General features: G+C 35.6%; 1 protein-coding gene across 1 annotated transcript in view; it reads left to right on the plus strand.

Moving 5' to 3' along the window:
* SENP7 (SUMO specific peptidase 7) overlaps positions 1–20973 on the plus strand; it is a 141693-nt gene that overhangs the window by 49990 nt on the left and 70730 nt on the right. Inside the window, exons 5-6 of the mRNA XM_090276070.1 lie at positions 7052–7249; positions 18318–18512. Coding sequence (XP_090132196.1) covers positions 7052–7249; positions 18318–18512 — 393 coding nt within the window. The remainder of the gene's footprint in view (positions 1–7051; positions 7250–18317; positions 18513–20973) is intronic.

Below are 20973 nucleotides of genomic sequence, written 5' to 3' on the forward strand. Positions count from 1 at the left end.
TTGAAAATGGTCCTGGATGCTGTGGCTCAGTTGGTTGGAGCATTATCCTATAACCTAAAAGGCTGTGGGTTTGATTCCTTGTCCAGGTGTGTGTGATGCCCAGTTTGGGCTCATACAATTCCCCCATCGGGGTGTGTACCAGAGGCAACCAATCGATATTTCTCTCTTGCATCAATGTTTCTTTCTGTATAAAGCAATGAAAAAAATGTCCTCGGGTGTGGCTAAAAAGAAAAAAAGAAAAAGCTGGAAAATCCCTGGATGGTGTGGAGTGTTGTCCCGTGAACCCGAAGGACGCGGGTTTGATTCTGGGTTAGAAGACATGCCTGTGTTGTGGGTTCATCCCTGATCAAGGCATGTAGAAGAGTCTCTTGCATTGATGTTTCTCTCACTTTCTTCTTCCCTTACCCTCTCTAAAATCAATAAGCATGTTCTCAGGTGAGTGTTAGAAAAAGAAGCTGGAAAAAAATGTTGCTGAATAAAGGTAATTACAAACTATTTTTACTCACAACACTTCTGACACCAAAGTGCATGCATATTTTTCAACATCATTTCTCCAACTCTCTGGGTACACCCGGGTGTCCTACACAGGCTAGTTCAATTCTGACAATATCTACCTGCTGTTAGCCTCAGGTTCCACTTGAGGGCTCAATCCCACAAAACTGTACTCGCTCCAGATGCCAGTTTCAAGCCCCAGGTTTGTCATTAGTACTTCTGACTGATTTGTTATAAATTAGGGGTTCCCATCACCCTCATTTCAGGCTTGCTAATTTGTTAGAATGGCTCACAAAACTCAGTAAAACACATGACTTACACTTACAGGTTTATTTCTAAAGGATAAACTCAGGAACAGCCAAATGGAAGAGATATAAGGGACATGGTATGGGCTTCCATGACCTTTTTGGGTGTGTCACCCTTTCAACATCTTTATGTTTTTCCTGGAGACAAAGACCAACTATTTTTCTCATTTTGTCACAGCACTAAAGTATAAAACTTTTTTCTTCTGTTATCTCTGTCTCAACTTGTATGTTGTATTTTTATTTATATTTCTATGTTCTAACTTAAAAAATAAAAAATTTAAGTTATGAAGATGAATTTTTTTCCTTACCTTTATATTGTGAACTGCCACTTTTATAGTTAGATATAAGAGCATTAAACCTTTATATGCACTTACTAAATTATAATTTATAATTTGTGTTTCATAATTAATACACGTATATTTCATTCTTACCATAGGAGTGGACATCCTGCACAAAACTAACTCTGTTGCTTTTATTTTACTTTTTTATGCATCCACATTTCACCAATACTCTTTACCTTTGGCATACTGATGTGTAAGGAATGACTGAAAGTAAAAGGAACCCAGAGTTGCCCACATTCCCTTTCCTGCAGTGTCATCATTTTCAGTGTAAGTGGTTTACTAATACAAGAAATTAACACAAGTAAGAAAGCATATAACCCTGGCCAGTGTGGCTCAGTTGATTGGAATGTTGTTTCATAAACAAAATGTTGCAGGTTCGATTCCTGTTCAGGGCTCATACCTAGGTTGCAGGTTCAATCCCTGGTCTAAGAGTATGTAGTTCCCATTCTAGGTGTGTATGGGAGGCAACAATCAATATTTCTCTCTCTTCCTTCCTCTCTCTAAAAGCAATGAAAAAAAATGTCCTCAGGTGAGGATTAAAAAAATGCAGGAAATAGTAGAGGACCTTGGTTATTTGTGTTTTGTAGGATGACATCACCTGTGTGTGTGTGTGTGTGTGTGTGTGTGTGTGTGTGTGTGTGTGTGTTGAAACCATTGAATGGTTTGAATGAAATATGTAGCCTTTCAGAACTTCCATTAACTCTACTTATCTTGTTCTCACTTTGAATCTCACAGAACTCTCACACATGGTGAGTCCACCAGAATTTTCTCCTCATGGACATCTCAAATTCTATTATGTGAATGGAGCAGCCAAGGATGGTGGATATACATATTGTGAATATCTTCTCTTCTCATGCGCATGCTCTATTATCCCATGAATTTATTTAGAAAACACAAGTTCAAAGATAAAATTATTAAGAATTTCAAGATAGCAATAGGAAAACATTAAAACAAGTTTGGGGCCTTGAGTTCAGGGACCTGTATGCTGTTCAGATTGTATGTCCATGATAGCCGGTGCTAGATGCAAGTGAAATATGTTAGAAATGGGTACTAACATCAGCTTCAGAGGAAAAAGATTTTCATCAATAGGTGAAAAAGAAACTTGAAGAATACTATAGCTGAAATTAAATATGTGTTATGGACTGAATGTTTGTGTTGTCTTCCCCTCCCCCAAATTCTTATGTTGAAATCCTAATCCTCAGTGTGATGTTATTAGGAGATGGGGCCTTTGGGTGATGATTAGGTCATGAAGATGGAACCTTCATGAATGGGATTCATGCCCTTAAAAAAGAGACTCTAAAGGGCTCTCTTGTCCCTTTTGCCATGTGAGAGCACAGTGAGAAGATGTTTTGTCTATGGACCAGAAAATAGGCTCTCACCACGTTGTAAATCTGCTGGTACTTTGATCTTGGACTCCCTACCCTCCAGGATTGTGAGGAAAACATGTTTGTTGTTAAGCCACCTGTCTATGATTTTTTGTTACAGCTTGAGTGTATTAAGACATTATGAAAGGGGACTAGGGGAGAGATATATAATTAATTATGTTAACTATATGGATTATACATTGAAAGTATTCATTTAACTGGTGATATATATAGTACCTTAAAGTCCAAAGCACTGTACTCCTATGTGTTTAGTATCAGTATTTTAAATTTCAAAGAATCAGCTGCAGTACCTTTCTCATTCAGAAGATGCTTGATTAGTTGCCAGGTAACAAATTCATGTACAGTGGAACCTCGGTTCTTGAGCTTAATTTGTTTCAGAAGGCTGTTCGGGAAATGATTAGTATGAAAACTGAATCTCCTTTGTTTGTCACCTGAGAGACGATGAGCGGTCATACAGGTATCAGCATGAGAGGGATGTTGGGTTGAGAACTGAAGTGTCGTTCAACAACTGAGACAGTTTTTTCATGATCAACTTGGTTGAGAAACGAATTGTTTGAGATGCGATATGTTTGAGAACCAAGGTGATGTCCAAGGCAGACTATAGTAATGATTATTTTTACGAGCCTCTGGAGGTATTTGAAAGGATTTTTCAATCCAAATTTTGAAAAGTGGCCCTGGCTGGTGTAGCTCGGCTGGTTGGGCATTGTCCTGCAAACTGATTTCCGGTCAGAACAAATGGGCGGATTGTGGGTTTGGTTGGGGTGCGTGCAAGAGGCGTCTGATCAATGTTTCTCTCTCACATCGAGGTTTCTCTCCCTCTCTTTCTTCCTCCCTTCCCCTCTTTCTGGAATAAATAATAGAAAAAAAATCTACAAATTTTAGCAGAGTGTACTTGTATGAATTAAGTTAATGAAAATGTTAGTCATTTGATTATTTGTGATTTGGCTTTGATGAGGAAAAGTAATAAGGTAGACTCATTTTCTTAAGGTAATATAAATATTTTTGCATTTTCTAATGGCTTTACCTTTATTGATGTATAATTTACATATAAAATATATGCATTTTATGTGTATATTTTGATGAGTTTTAACAAATTTTCAGTCCCATGGTACCACCTTCACAATCTATGGAACATCCAGTACATCAGATACTTTCCATGTGCCTTTTCCCTCTTATCTCCCTACCCACCCACCTCCAACCCTTGGCAATTGCTAATCTGCTCTCTGTTACCAAAGATTAGGTTTGTCTTCTTAGAGTTGCAAATATACAAAAACATAGTATGTTGATTCTTGTATTCCTGACTTCTTTCACTGGTCCTTTTTTATGGTGTGTTCTTTTTCATGCTGTTGAGCCTCCTTATAATCATTACTTCGAACTCTGTATCTGATAAATTGCTTGCCTCTGTTTCACTTAGCTCTTCTTTGTTTTTCATTTGGGGCCTATTTCTTTGTTTTCCCATTTTGGCTGCCTCTTTGTGTTTGTTTCTGTGTATTAGGTAGATCTGCAAAGACTGTGCAGCCCTGTGTCAGATGCTTCCTGTGACTGGCCATGGGCAACTGGTATGGAGCTGTTAGCTATCCACAGCTGGTGATTCTCTACTGGGTGTGGGCGCATGTGGAAAGGATCAAGCTGCACACCAAGGCTGGCTTTTACCAGCTCTGGTCCTGGAGGGCAGGTAGAACAAAAGGCTCACAGCACCTAGAAATCTATCTCTACCTGCAGGCTGTCAATTAAGGCTTAGTCACTAGAAGAGCCTCTGGCTATACTGCTCAGCTGGACCTGTGCTCCACATCGTAGGGTAAGAGGGATTTCTGCGGGAGGGGCTATTGCTTTCCCCAATGCTGATGCCTCATGGAGGGGAGTAGTCTGCCTGAGAAAGATGGCTTCTATGGTATGGGGGGGGATGACTGAGCACAGGGATCCTTGAAGCTGATCCTTTAGCTGTCTCCCCAGAGTCACCAACCCCAGATTCTCCTCACATGGCTCTCCTCACTCTGCCCTCTCTCCACCAAAGTCCAGGCTAAGTGGCTGCAAATGAAATTTTATGCATTGGCTTTTTAAGAGGGTGGCTGCGTCTCCCTGTCAGACAGAAACCCTGCTGATTTTTATAGCTGGATATTATATGGGCACCTCTGCTGGTTCTGGTGCTCTAGGCTGGGGAGCCTGTTGTGCGGTTTAGACCCCACAGTTCTCACGGGGAACCCCCTCTGCAGCTGAGATATGCCTGTGGCACTTCAGCTGCCACTGATGGGAGCCCAGCCAGCCCTCTTATGCCCTTGTGCTTCCTTCCAGTCTCAATGTAGCTTCTTCTGTAAGTCCTTGGTTATAAGGCTTCTCTTTAGCTAGTCTTCAGTTGGTTATTCAGGACGATTTTTTAATAATTTAGTTGTGTTTCCATTCTGGTTCTGGAAGGAGGTTAGTGTAGCTTCCACTTGGATTTGGGGCTTAGTTATTAATCATTTTATTTGCTTTTCTTAATTGCTCTTCTCAAAATTAACCATTTTACCTCTTAGAATAATTGTGAGGATTAAATGAAGGAAATCATTATAAAATGCTTAGCATAGTGCATGTTCAATAAATATTGACCATTCTTATGCCATTTCTTAGGAAACTTTTTAAATTATTCTCTCTCCTGTATCTTCAACCTCTCTCACTCTGTTGACGTCTTCTAATAAGTACTTAAACTTACACAGATATTTTCTATTTTAAACTAACTAACTAGTCAACCAATAACTAAGAAATCTTCCACGCACTTCACATCTTTCTTCAGGTTTTGTCCTGTATGCTCTATTCACAGCCGTATGTCAACTGCATATATTTTTGTATCCCTTTCCTCCTTTCCCATTTACTCATCTCATTGTGTTATGGTTTCTGCTCCCACCATTCCACTCATCTACCCCTGATAAAATCACCATTATGTATCCAAAATCATTTTTATTACCTTTTGACTTTAGTGCTCCCATTTTATTCTTCATAGAAGATTAAAGTAATCTTTTAAAAATGCATTTCTGATCTCATCATTCTCTTGTTAAAAGTAGAAGATTTCTATTCTTGACATAAAGTCTCAAATCCTTAGTATAGTTTATAAGGTCCTACCTAAACTGCTCATCCTTATCTTGTACATATTTCTTTTTCATTCTAAGCTCTTGAACCAGGTAAGTCATTTAATTTCCTTTAACAAGTGTTACTAATATCAGAGCCATTTGCATTTTGTCCCCCCTTTAGGATAACTCCACGTTTTCCACCTGTTTCCTTTGGATAGTGCTTGTTCTTCTTTGAGGTTTCAGCTTAAATGCCATTTCTCAGTAAAACCTTTCCTGACTTGGTTCAGATGAAGTGTAGCTATCTGTACTTTTCCTTCGTACCACTCATCACAATTGTAATTAAGTAATTAATTGAATAATTCTTCTCTGGAATGTAAACTCTTATTAAGGGAGAACTATAAACGTCTTCTTCATTGCTGAATCTCCAGATTCCAGAGTTATTCTGCTAGCAGGTATTCAGTAAGTATTTATTGAAAAAAAAAAAGAATTCTTATTTATTCAAAGGAATGCCACTCGTGTCTTTATTCCTTAATAATAATTCTAAAACCTATAGACTAATTTTTAAAATCTCAAAATGTTTGGAGTTTCAGTGCATTCTATGAGGTTCCCCTCCTTCCAGAGGGTCTGAAGACAGTCCCAAGTAGCTGCTGCAAAGAAGTGACTTCTCTGAGATCATTTTATCTTTAAAATATATGAGCACTTCGCTTTTTTTCCTTAATATTTGTATGTTTGTTAAACAAACAAAACCTAAAACTAGTATCAGGGAGTAGAATACTCTTTTGATTAACTATTTCTAATTCTTTCAGCCATTCCTCATTTAACATTGTTTCAAGAGTACTTGGTAGCCATTCTGTTTACACTACTGCAAAAACTATGAGCCCAAAGATGTATTGAATGAATAATGGGAAAAATATAATAAGGCAAAAATCTGGAACTGCTTGCATTGATCAGTTTTAATTTTGAAATTGGTATAGGTACAATAAAAGTAAATGTTTTAAATTGAGCAATTTTTAGAAATAAGGTAAAATTAAATCTGTATCTTAAGACTATTTAAGCTTAAGACTGTAGATGATGTACTGCTGTTGCACCCTTAGTTTTAACAATGTTTTCAAATCAATAAATGCTAAAAGAAAAACATTTTTAGTACGGAAAGTGGTTGCCTCTGTGATGAGATGTGCAAATGTGTGTTGTTCCACTAACAGAGTAGGCACAAATGGGTTACCAGGAACCCAATAGCTGTACAGTTGTAGTAAGACAGAATTCTGGAAAAATCCCAATTTAAGTGAAATAGGCTTTACTTTTTAATGTATATCCAAGAATGGTTAGGCAGCTTTTTTTACTTATGATATTTACTATTTTATTTAATTGTTTGAAGAACTGAAATTTAGAATTCCCGGAGGTTTTCATTTGTTATAGTTTGTGACGAATTCATGTATTATACATTGTTTAGTTCTGTATGTATTAATTATTTATGTGTGTAACAGGCAACTCAGAGTTATGTTGACGAATGTCCTATGGACGGATTTAGGACGAAAATTCAGAAAGACCCTACCTAGAAACGATGCTAATTTATGTGATGCCAACAAGGTGCATTCAGACTCATTGCCTTCGACATCTGTTGACAGCCTAGAGACATGTCAAACATTAGAACCTCTTCACCAAAGCCTTAATTTATCTGAAAGGTATGTCGTTCAGTATTGATTTTGTTCAACTCACCACATTTAGAAATAAGTCCAATAGCCTTAAAAATAAAATTGTTGGAAATGATCTTGAAGAAAATCTCTACATGCAAGTGTGCCCCATTTGAAAACAAATCTTAAAGCTGATAATCTTAATGATACTTCTGTACTTGATTAAGAAGATCGACAGAATTATCTTTTAAGAACAAGTTTCAGTACATTAATTTACTTTATAATTTTATTCACATATGGTATTTTAAGATTCATTTATGATATAAAATGAGATGTATACAGATAAGTAATGACCTAGATTAAATAACATTTGAAAGGTATGCTAACATGTCTTTTCTGTTTTCTGAATCTAGGTGTTACTTAATCTAGGTCTTTACTACTTTCAACTTTTTTGAGCCTTCTTGTATTTTACATACCTTAAAAAAAAGATAATATTGAAACATTAGCAACATGTTTTTAAATAAACATGCAATTTAATTTTGAAAACAGCAGGACCAGATTTGTATTTTTTAGAAGAACTGTGTGCGGAGTTTGAAGCTGAAATTTGGAATCAGCTCTGGAAATTTGTGATCTGTAACATAATATTTTTAATGTATTTCCATGTACAGTTTAAACCCTTAAGTGAATAGTTTTTAGAGGAGATACATTGCTTTCATTTAGAATAACCTGTCATTAGCTTTGGTTATATGGTCTTTAACTGAATGACACTTTATAAGTGTTTTAAGCCAAGATCCAAATAAATACCACGAATTTTCAACACAGTTATTTTAAAAATAAAGATAGAACTCTGTGAAAAGACCTGAACATAATACTATATCTTAATTTTAAAAAGGACACTTCTTTAAAAAAAAGTGAAAACATAAAAAGCTAGGTAATGAATATTTCCTTTTATATGATACCTGATGTAAATTTATCTTTCTAAAGCAACTCTAAATCTTAGACAATTCAGCTTCTGTAATTTATGAAGCAGTCTGTTTTCATTCTTCTGGATTCTAGTATTTTTTCTTTTTAGTATGGGTGAACTATTCCCTTAGTGTGCTGATAGATTAAGGGTTGGGTAGGAGGATAGTTAAAGGTATAGATAGCCCTTCTAATCCCTAACACTTTTGAAAAGAAGCTTCAGCTTTCTTCCAAATGACAGTCTCATCAGTCCCCTCATTTCATGTCTGTCCTTTTTCAGCTAAACAATATAATGTTTCATCCTCTCAAAAGAATAGTTTTTCTCACCAGAAATTGTTAGTAGCTAGATTATGTGTTTGTGAAATTTAAATATATGAAGTAAAGAGTCCCAATAAGATTCTAATTTGGTTTTTACTGTGTGTGCTTTTTTTTTTTTTTTTTTTCCTCCCCAATTCGCTTCCTGGGGTGAGCTACCAGCTAGTATAGAAATTTCTTCTTAGCTTCAGGTTTTGTAAATTTTAACTCTTTCAAAGCAAATGCATCATCTTTGTTTTCAGACTTGTTCCTGTATCTTTATCTTCTCTCTGTTTGAATATATGACTCCTCTACCAAGTTAGAACTTTGTAATTGTCCTGACTCCTCTTTCTTCCTTTCCTTTCATATCCAGTCATTTATCATGTCTAATTATTTTTACTTCCTAAGTCTGAAAATTCTCTCCTATCCATGTTTATTGCCATTGCCTCAGTTCAAGCCCTAATAACTCTGTGCCTTTATTACCACAGTAGTTAACTGGATTTGGCTTTTCCTGCATAATCTTTTTCTTCTTGGTTATTTCCCTATATTGTGTTCATTCTAAAAGCAGATATTACTTGTCACTGTCTGACATCTCTCTATGGTTCCACATAACCTTCAGGATCAAGTTTAAACTCCTAGCTTGGCATACAAGGTCCTTAATGATCTCACTTTTGCGTATTTTTAGCCTTGTGTCTGTCCATTCCTCTTCATTTATACTGTGTTTTAAAGTGATAGCTCACTGAATGTATAATGCCATTTTATTCTTCTGAGCTCATGCTGTTTGTTCTCTTATCTTGGAAACAGTTCTCATTTTTGCTTTTACTGACTTCTGTAGGCCTTTAACATTGAGTTCATATGCCATCTTCTTGGGCATCCTTCCTTGGTTCCACCCCCCACATTTGCTTTTGATCACTTTTTTTGTTTCGCTAAGCAGCCTGTTCATATATCAGAGGACTCATTATACTACATTGTGATTTTTTGTTTCTCTGCCTCCCTGACAATAAGCTTTGTGTAGGCAGGGTCTGTATTATTTTTTTCTCTGTTACCAGTACCTAGCACAATACTGGACACATAGTAAATGCTGAATAGATGTTGCTTAATACAAGGAAGTTCTCAGCAGAGTTATATCTCCAGTCTTTTTGAGTGGACTGTAGTTTCCCCTTTTAGAACCAATAATTTACTCTGTAATTTTGGTGAAAAAAATAGGAAAGGGAATTACAAGCTTCAAATAAGTAAATTGGAGAACTGTTTAGGATATGGCTTTAGACATGTTTTCTGTCTGGTACTTGCTATCAGGAATGGGAGATTTATGCTTTCTTTAATCTTGCTTAAGATTGACATGATGCTTTTCATCTTATATTCATTTTTACCTAGCTAGGACTTCATTATTTCAGAAGGTTAAATGGGAAAAAATTTATTTTTGATTTGAAATTTTATCTTAAAGTTTAACTATTGAGTAAACGAAAACTACTCATTCAATCCCAGAATTGGCATTTTGTTAAATTTTAATTGCATTCTGGGATCTAAAGGTAGTGATCTAAATATGTTGCCTTTTATGTGAGGACAGTTTATTCTTTTAATTTCTGGATAAGATTGAGAAGAAAAATGGAAAACAAATGATCAAAATCAGTCTTATTAAATAACGAAGAAAAGGGGCAAGAGTTCCAGAAATATCAAACTAGTAGTATGTGAAATGCACAATTAAAAAAAAAAGATTTTTATTCATTTATTTTTAGAGAGGGGAAGGGAGGTAGAAGGAGAGGGAGGTGGAAGGAGAGGGAGAGAAACATTGATGTGTGAGAGAAACATCGAATGGTTGCCTTTCACATGCACCTAAGTGGGTATCTGGCCCGCAACCCACGCATGTGCCCTGACTGGGAATTGAATAGGTGACCTTTTGATTATGGGAGGACTCTCAGCCAACTGAGCCACACTGGCCAGGGCACAAATTTCTTCTTAAATCAGTAAACCATACTTTATTATTTTTATTTTTTAATCCTCACCTGACGACATTTTTTCATTGTTTTTAGAGAGAGTGAGAAGGAGAGTCATTGCTTTTAGATTCATTGCTTTTAGAGAGGAAGGGAGAGAGAGAAACATCAATAAGAGAGAGAAGCATTGATTAGTTGCCTCCCACATGTGCCCAGACTGGGGATCACTGGTGCTTAGACTGGGGATTGGACCTGCAACCTAGGCATGTGCTCCGACTGGAAGTCAAACCTGCAGCCTTTTGGTACAGGACAACACTCAGTCAGCTGAGCCACACTGACTGGTAAACCATGTTGTAGTGCAGGTTTTATCCCATATATGGTGTAACATCTTTTTTCTTCGGAGAAAATTTTTAGACACATATAAAAATTCTTGGTCAATAGGCAAGAGAGAGCCTGGTGGGACACAAATACAAGACTTTTGAGAAGATAAACCGTCTTTCTCCTGCTTTAATCAGTTAGCACCAGAGATTTTTAGAGAAATATGGAGACAGTGTACCCATATTTCATTAAGAAAAGTTAGCTCCTCGTTCTTGAAGTTTCCCTAAGTGGTTTAATTATAGTCATTCATTTTCTTAAATTTACATATATTTGAAGTTTTAAAAAAGTACATATTCCAGATATTGTGATGATAAGACTTTTTGTACACCACAGTATTTCTAGCACCTTAAGATTTCTTTAAGCCAATAATATCTTAGTTGAGTAATAATTTGTTCACTTAAAATTTAGCATAGTAAAAAAAAAAATCATTTAGAAAATTTGTGAATCTCATTAAGAAAATCATTTAAAACTTAAATTTTTTTCTCCACATAGCTTAAGAGGCTGATTTAGAAACTATATATGTATATATTTTAAAATGTGCTTTATTGATAATACTGTTACAGTTGTCCCAATTTCTTTTCCCTTTGTTCCCTTCTACCCAGTGATCTCCTTCCCTCCAGTTGTCCCCTCCATAGTCCATGCCCATTGGTTGTTCTAGAAACTATATTTTGAGTTGCATCATCTGGGATAAGAATGGATGTATGAGAACCTTATTGAAACATCACATAACACAATTTTAGAAAAGCATTCGTGTAAATTATAACAGAGTGAACATTAAATTAGTATTGTAATTAAAAACTTACTGATTTTGATAGACAGAGGGAGAAACATCGATTTGTTTTTCTACTCATTTATGTATTTGTTGTTTGATTCTTGTATGTGCCGTGGCCGGAGATTGAACCAGCAACCTTGGCATATTGGGAAGATGCTCTAATTGACAGAGTTACCCGACCAGGGCTATTGTAATTTTTTTTCTTTTCCCTTTTTATGTTATAGCTTTATTACCAGATATAATTTTGTTACCTTTCAACAAGGGTTCTGTTTTTTAAAAAATTTGCTGTTGACTTGAAGTGCAGTTTTTCAAAGTTCTCCCCCATTTATTCAATTATTTGAGCCTTACTTTTACCTTGCTACTTATGCAGGGAAGGGATCACCAATTTGTAATTGAGAAAATTAAGAATCAGAGAGGATAACCATGCAGAGACACAGTCACTAAATGACATCACTGTTCAGGCCAATATACATTCTGCTTTATCTCACTGCATTACAAAATTTGTTTCTGATTTGGTTAATCATATTTTATATGTGTGTATATATAAATATATTTTTAAAGTATATTTTATTGATTATACTGTTAAAGTTGTCCCAGTTTCTTTCCCCTTTGCTCCCCTCGGCCCAGTACCCTCTTCCCTACAGCAGTCCCACCCCCCCTTAGTTCATGTCCGTGGGTTGTGCATATAAGTTCTTTGGCTTCAGCCTTTCCTATGTTATTCTTAGCTTCTCTCTGTCTATTTTGTACCAACCAATTATGCTTCTTAATCCCTGCATCGTTTCCCCATTTCTCCCACTCCCCCCTACTAACTGATAATCCTCCAAATGATCTCCATACCTATAATTTTGTTCCTATTCTGGTTGTTTGTTTAGTTTTAGTTTTTATTTCTTTAGGTTCTTTTGTTGATAGTTATGAGTTTGTTGTCATTTTAATGTCCATAGGTTTGATGCTTTTTTTCTTAAATAAGTTCTGTTAACATTTCATATAATAAGGGCTTGGTGATGATGAACTCTTTTAGCTTTACCTTGTCTGGGAAGCACTTTATCTGCCCTTCCATTCTAAATGAGAGCTTTGCTGGATAGAGTAATCTTGGTTGTAGGTCCTTGCTTTTCCTCATTTTGAGTACTTGCCAGTCCTTTCTTACCTGTAAAATTTCTTTTGAGAAATCAGCTGATAGTCTTATAGAGACCCCTTTGTAGGTAACTCTCTGCTTTTATCTTGCTGCTTTTAAGATTCTCTCTTTATCTTTAACCTTTGGCACTTTAATTATGATGAGTCTTGGTCTGGTTCTCCTTGGGTCTAGCTTGTTTGGGATTCTCTGTGCTTCCTGGACTTGTATGTCTTATTTCCTTCACCAAATTAGGGAAGTTTTCCTTCATGATTTTTGCACATAAGCTTTCAATTTCTTGCTCTTTCTCTTCTTCTGGGACCCCTATCATTTGGATGTTGGCACACTTAAAGTTGTCCCTGAGGTTCCTAAGCCTCTTCTTGTTTTTTCTTTTCAATTCTTGTTTCTTCATTCTGGACTGGTTGACTGTTGATTTCTTCCTTATGTTCCAACTCATTGATTTGAACCCTGTTTTATTTCCCTTCACCATTGGTTTTGTGTGGATTTTCCTTCGTTTCACTTAGCATAGCCTTCACTTCTTCTCTTATGTGTTTGCCATACTCAAGAATATCTGTCAAGTCTGTGAGCATCTTTATCACAAGTGTTTTGAACTCTGTGTCTTAGGTTGGCTATCTCCTCATCGCTTAGTTCTCCCTCTGGAAACTTGATCCGTTTCCCCGTTTGGGCCATATTTGTCTGTCATCTCATCTTGACAGGCTCCTGTGTTTGTTTGCCTCTGTGTCTTAGGCAGAGCTGTTGCACCTGTACATTGTAAGGGACAGAGCCTTAGGTATTCATCAGTATGTGCGACCCGTTTCACCAGTTGTGGTGCTGTGTGTGGGGGAGAGGTCTGAGAGGGAACAATGTGGCTTGTTCAGCACTTGCCCCTTTTGTAGGCACTTCACCTGCATCCAGAATGGGACTGGCACCTCTCTAGCTGTTGCCCTGGCTGTGGTTCCCAGAATAGGTGGATCTGCAGATGTTCTAGGACAGTGGGGGCCCTCTAAACAAGCTGACTCTTCTGAGAAACCAGCAGTTTCTGTCTCAGTTCCAATCCCCACTGGTTTGCACAGTGAGAAGCAATGAGGCTTTATTTTCTCTGGCACTGGAACCATGAGCTGTGTGGTCTGGTCTGGTGCTTGGGATCGCTCCCCAGGTGTCCCTCCCAACTTTTTTTAGTGTGTGACTGTACTTTCTGCTGGCTGCCCACAGCCACTGTCACTGCCTCTGTTGCTGCCTCCACACCGAGTCCTCTCTGCCCTGGCTCCTCCCCTCCTACCTGTCTAGATAAGTATTTTTTCTTTATATCTTTGTTTGTTGGACTTCATGCAGCTTGATTTTCTGGAACTTTTGGTTGTCTCCAGTTTTGAGGTAGTTGTGTTCCTCCTTAGTTGTGGAGGGAGATGCATTGTGTCTACTTACACCACCATCTTGGCCTAAAGTGTTTCTACCTGCGCCACCATCTTGGCACATTAAATTTTTTAAGTGTGATTTCAAAATACTATTATAGTTAAACAAATTCTGTTTTACTGATACCATTTACATACTTGGGAAAAAATTGGATAGACTATATGAAATCACAATTTTCAGTCCTTTATTTAGATAGTAAGAGAAATGAAGTATACACCTTTATATAGTTTTAAATATTCAGAACCTCCTGAAATGCTAGCCATCCCTGGAATTTCTCTTGCAGTGTTAATTTATATAATTGTATACCAAAAGACAGCTTTGGTATTTTAAACTTAGTCTTCACTTTATAGATTTATATTCTGTAAGACTGTCGCACAAAGCTCTCAATTTCTTCAAGGTCCTCAAATTGGATAAGTTGCCAGTAGTTAATGAAAGAAGATTGGTCTATGGCTCTGTGTATTGAATAGTTGGGTGTGCCGTAGACATTGCCAGCTGTTTAATTAGCTCTTTATTTTTTAGGATATTTTCATCAAGGTTGCAGAACGAGATAAATTATGACAATTATGCACTATTTGTAAAAGGGTAATTTAAAACTCTGAGGAAGGCATCAGTAATATGAAAATTAAAATGAGTTTTCATTTATTGTGTACTTCCGATGTGCATTTAAACTTAACAGCTTTGTAAGGTAGATATTGTCCTCCCCTTTTTAGAGATGAGATCAAGGTTAGAAGGCATAAATTAAGAGAAGCAATTTACCCAAGGTATACACAATCATTAGGTGCTGAGTTAGAACTTGACCCTATGTTTGTCTGACTCTAGAACCCTTGCTCTTAATTCCTGTGCTATACTGTTTTTCACACAAATGAACTGTGATTTTTTTCTATAAGTAAAGTAGGAATTGGACTTTATTATGTATTTTATATGATATCTGTTTCATTGACCTTTAAATATTCTACATATTCTTTAAAATTTTCCTTGTGGAATTCGTTCACCTAGTAACTGAGTGCTTTCCTATTGAAAGATATTTCGTGGTAGACATGCTAAGATAGTTTCTTGAACCTTCTGTTAGCCTCAAAGATATATAATCTTTTCAAAAGGTTTTTGGGTGAATTTAGAATTTTTTTTCTTCTAGGAAAGTCTTTCAGCTATTTGTTTAGTTTAAAAGGCCTCATTTGTTCTCCTAAGTTTTTTCCTCCTATCTCTTCTTTGCTTTATCTTCCTTTGAAATCTAGCAGCAAAACAAATCATATAAGAATAAAGATGATCATTTATTAAAAGAGAATTCTAATCTTTAAAAACTTTCCCTTTCCTTGCTGATATTTGTAATTTTGTTGTTGTTTTTGATTCTCTTTAACATTTTGTATGGGACTATCTTCTATGTACAATATATTCCCTGTTTGGAGAGACAGCATTTTTAGGGACTTAATATTTTAAAACAAATTTAAACATACTACATAGTCAGACATTTAAAAGAAATACACTAAATGACAGATGACATTTCTTTGATGTGTTTCCTTTTATGTCTCAAGTTTTCCCTTAAATATTATAGTTGCTGGATTTTATTATGAGACACATTTTAGAATTTGGTAATGATAGGAGACTATAAAGATATAATTTTTAAAATGAATGACCAATTTACTGTCAGATTCCCTCATTTATGAAATTAATACAGTTTTATTAATAATATAATATTTATCTAGAAAAGACTAGTACTAACCTGAATAAAATGTTCTCGGCTAATATTTCTGTATTTTTCCTGAAGTATAGAGTTTACTTTAACAGTTTATTCAGAGCAATTTTTACTGTGAGGTTAGATAAAAGAAATCTTGAGACACCTTAGTAGGCCTGTATTGTCCCTATTCCCATTTCAAGTCCAGGAGCTTAAAGAGGGTTCTGTCAGGCATCAGGTATACAAAACGGACAATAATAAATAGGATTGTTAGAGGTATAAATTATGTGAGGAGGTAGAAAGATATCTCTGCCCTCCCCTTATCACGATTAGTGGTTGTATTGGTTTGGCCAAAAAGTCTGTTTAGTTTTTTCTGTAAAATAAAAGACGTTTTTCATTTTGACCAGTAACTTTATTGATTTGGATATTTTGAGTATGTTGGCTAACTTCCAAATGGTACAATGTTGATTGTTCTCAATTAATGTGTCAGTTTGATTGCTACAACTTCAGCTGCTCTACCTGACTATGGAACATCATCCGGCCAGAAGTCTCCAGCACAAAACTTCACAAACCACTTTTGACCCATTTGATCAGTCACAGCACCTCCTCCAAACACTACACAAATTGGTTTTTTTGCATTTCAGTTCTGTTTTTTACTTTTCTTGAAATAATAAAGCATAATATGCAGACACTGTTGTGTATCTTCTTCCATCTTCAATATTAAAATGACTACACAAAAATTCACCAATTTTGATGTTTTTTTTAAAACCCACGCTGCTGATATGACAACTTTCATAATACAATCTAACAAAATTGTTTTGAATGAAGATAAAGACAACTAAGCACTACCAGGGCCATCTTACGGAAAAATACCAAACGAACTTTTTGGCCAACCAAATATTAGAAGACAAACTTCCTTTTCCTTCTTTCTTCATTTAAACTCTGAGTTCAGGGAGTTGTACAGGGTTGAGCAAAAGTAGGTTTAGAGTTGTTTGTATGAAAAAAGTCTTGCAGGTTATGATATTACAATAGCTTTATTACCTCAGTGTTTCGCGTACTCACAACTGTAAACCTAGTTTTGCCTCGCCCTGTATTTACTGTCTTTGTTTTTAGATCATATATACTACTTAATTATTGCAATGTATTTTTTCTTTTGTGGTGGTTGTACTGGAAATGGATATTTTTTTAAGGTTTCTTGAAGTATAGATAGAAAAGCTTAGTTATCTGGGTCTTTTGGCATGTTAGTATTGAGGATACAGTGTAATGGAATAAAATTGAAAAACCAAAACATAATCCCAGATTATTCTACTAGGAAGAGTTACTTATACATGGGCAAGCATTTAACTTTTCTGAGCTTTGAGTTCTTCTACGACCTGAAATTCTGTGCTGTCTGGAACATTGCAAAAAAAACGTAGTGCCTCTGTGTAGTGAAAATAGAGTACCTTTCTCAGTACTACAGCAAATTTAATAAAGCATAAGGAAGCTCACATTTTTCACTTAAACAAAAGTACTTTGACCTTTCTAAGTATTAATCTATTGTCTCTCACAAAGGTTCGGTGAAGTGCTGCTAATCATATATTGGTAATAGTGATAAAACTTAAAAAATGCAGTAATAGAAACTAAAAAATATAATAATTTGGCTTGGGTCAGTTAGTTCAGGGCCAAATAGTAGCCTTGAGGGCATCATTTTAGTTTGGCAAAGTATATCAGTTGTTCATAATACAACTGGCTAACTAAGAAAAGATTATACTATCCTCATCTGATTAAGAAGATACCAGGCCTGGCTGAGTAGCTCGGTTGGAGCATCATCCCGATACACCAAGGTTGTGGGTTCAATCCCCAGTCAGGGCAGATTCAAGAATCAACCAATGAATGCATCAATAAGTGGAACAACAAATTGCTGTTTCTCTCTCTCTTAAAAAAAAAAATTAAATTAATTTAAAGAAAAGAAGACACCAGGCTTACATAGTACCTTTGATATGAACCCTGCCAATTAAAAAAGTTTGGAGCTTTAAAAATACACTTTAATTTTCTAAACATTTAATTTATTGACTCTTTCATTATGGTGTTATATAAACCATATATATTATCATCAGTATATGTGCTGTTGTACTTATGGAATCTGCTGTTATTATCATAGTTGCAATCTGAATGATGTTTTTCTTGTTGGATTTAGCATTTATCATTTGCCAATTACAAGTATATAATTACTTATCAAGGACCTTTATGTTGAATGAGAAGAATAACGATTAATAGGTTTTTAGTAGTCTGTGTTTTTAATAGTGACTGGAAAAGAGAAAAAAACATTTTTTAGGAAAAATTGTTTAAAATTTTAACACCCAATACCACCCATTATGACAATTAAAGTCATTGTAGTGGTAGGCTACTCCATGCCAATTAATAAGACACATGCATTTCTAGAAACAAAAAGAGTGTTCATCCAAAAGTTTTAGTATTTACAGGTTGATTTCTAGGATGATATTGTTTTTATAGCTCACTTGTACTAAGATGAAAATGTTTGAAAATTTAATTTCCTAGAATATATTTTTTTATTGCAGACTTCAGTACAGTACAGTGTTTGTTATTTTGTGTGACAGGATACCCAGAGTTATATTGACGAATGTCCTGGGAACGGAGTTAGGAAGAAAATACGTAAAGACCTCTCCTGTAACTGAGGCCAGTTTGGGTGACACAGACAACTTGCAATCAGAGCAGCTTTCTTCAGCATCTGATGGCAGCCTAGAATCTTGTGAAAATCTAAATCCTCACAAGAGCTTCTTTTTATCTGAAAGGTATGTTTAGTTATAACTTTATTCAACATAAATATTATCCTTATTCTCATGAGCCATTGTCTGTTCTTCTCTCACAGATATGTTATTACTAAATGTGAGGCAAATGTGCTCTGATGGCTAGTGTGACTTTTCTCTCCTGGTGGCTCTAATGGGTATTTGAACCAACAGTCCATGCATGGCTAATAATCAGTTTCAGAAATCACTGGTCTCTTCACTTGTGATTTGAGAAAACAAATACAGACTCTTAATGAAAATTTAGTTACCTATTTCAGTATTTCAGTTAGTTTGTTTGGTGTAATTGAAATCCATTCCCCAGACATCTGTCTGTTCCTCCCTTTTCTCTGTCCTATTCATGCATGTGGCTGGCGGGCTGTCTGTTCATCCATCCTTCCCTTAATCCCCTGATCTCGTCTTATTTACTGTTTTTATATCCAGATTCTAGAACTGTCATTGGCACTTAGTACATAGTAAATATTTTTGAATGAATAGCTGAATGCGTTTCTCACAAAAATGGTTCGAGATAGCTGAATTCCAATAATAAATGTGGCTTACTGTGCCAGTAAGAGAGACGGAAATTTGAAGTTGCTTTTAAGTTCTAGAAGAGTGAGGATTGTAAATATGAAAGAAATTGTGGGAAAAAGTAAGGAGATGTCAGTTAGTAAATACTAATAGATCTTTAACTTTCATTTTATATGAATGTCTATTTAATTTTCTGATTTCAATAAAGTATAATAAATAGTTTTGATTTGAATGAAAAATTACTGCGCCAGCCTTTTTTTTTCCCCCCTGAACCATCCAAAAGTAACTTCTGGTTTGTATTTCCCTTGTAAGTCTGATTATATTAAAGAGTATTTATAGTTGCCCCTTAAAGATCTATAATAAATTTTACATTTTAACACATTTTATTTTTATAAACTTTATTTCTTATGAACTTTAAAATTTTATGAAATTTTCTACTTTTGGAAGATATGTTTTCACCTAGGTTCTACTTAGAGAATTATCATGACAATTTTAACTTTTGCTGAAAAAAAAAAAAAGCTTTTCAGTGGCATTATCACATTACTAATAAATTTAATGTATGATAAGAGATTATTAGAAGTGCATTTATCATTTTGTATTGTAAGTGTTTATCTCTGCTTCCTCTTCTGGACCATGAACTCCTTAAGGAGAGATCATGTCTTATTTGCGTTTATACCCAGTGGTCAGCTCAATATATTTTGAATTTTGTGCCCCTGGGTTAATATTTATGTCATTAACCTTCAGTTTTGGTTTTCTGAATTATAAAAACAAATAATTTTGAATGACTTTTCTACCTCAGAAAATTGTTTACTATCTCTTTTAAGTTTCATTTGTGAGAATTCCTTTTCTACATAAAATACATAAATAAAATTTGTATTACTAAAGGCCTATGTAAGGCTTATACACATTCATGCTGTTATGAAAAATAGCAATAATTGTGAGGATTCTATGAAACTATTATATTAAATCTGTACTTTCAGGTTTTATACCGGTCTAGGCCTAAGATTTAATAATAGATCTAAAATTTCTGGCTGTTCATACAATCTATTCAATAAGAGCTCCAGTTCTCCTTAGGTTTTATCTAAGTAGTTATGATCAACAAAAATTTGCTGCCACCAAGCTATTGTTGATAGGAGTCCCCAGTATGGAGTGGGAAGAGGAGAAACTTTATTCAAGCAAACAATTTGCAAACTGGAAAAAGGCAACCCCATGTTGGAAACCAAAGTGGGCTCCACTGAGACAAAGGAGAGGCCGTCTTTTATAAAGTTGTACCCTTGTTCCTGACTGGTCCATTCTTTATGCAAATTAGGAATTTAAATAGCAGTGTTATGATTGGTCTAAGTAGCATGTTGCTGGTTGGTCGGATGGGTCATTATGGAGCAGTTCTTTCTTTTTTTTTTAAGTATATTTTATTGATTATGTTGTTACAGTAGTTCCAGTTTTTTTCCCCTTTGTTCCTCTGCCCAGAACCCCCTTTTTCTCCAGCAGTCCCACCCCCCTTAGTTCATGTCCATAGGCCATGCATGTAAGTTCTTTGGCTTCACCCTTTCCTATATTGTTCTTAACATCCCCCTGTCTGTTTTGTACCAACCGATTATGCTTCTTAGTCCCTGCACCATTTCCCCATTTCTCCCCCACCTCTCTCCCAGCTGATAACCCTGCAAATGATCCTCATACCTATGATTCTGTTCCTATTCTAGTTTGCTTAGTTGGATTTTGTTTTTATTTTTTAGATTCAGTTGTTGATAGTTGTGAGTTTGTTGTCATTTTAGTGTTCATAGTTTTGATCTTCTTTTTCTTAAGTAAGTCCCTTTGACATTTCATATAATAACGGCTTGGTGATGATGAACTCCTTTAGCTTCACCTTGTCTGGGAAGCACTTCATCTGCCCTTCCATTCCAAATGATAGCTTTGTTGGATAGAGTAGTCTTGGTTGTAGGTT

The sequence above is a fragment of the Furipterus horrens genome, unplaced genomic scaffold (assembly GCF_987537825.1).
Source record: "Furipterus horrens unplaced genomic scaffold, mFurHor1.1.pri manual_scaffold_1, whole genome shotgun sequence".
Classification (NCBI taxonomy): Eukaryota; Metazoa; Chordata; class Mammalia; order Chiroptera; family Furipteridae; genus Furipterus; species Furipterus horrens.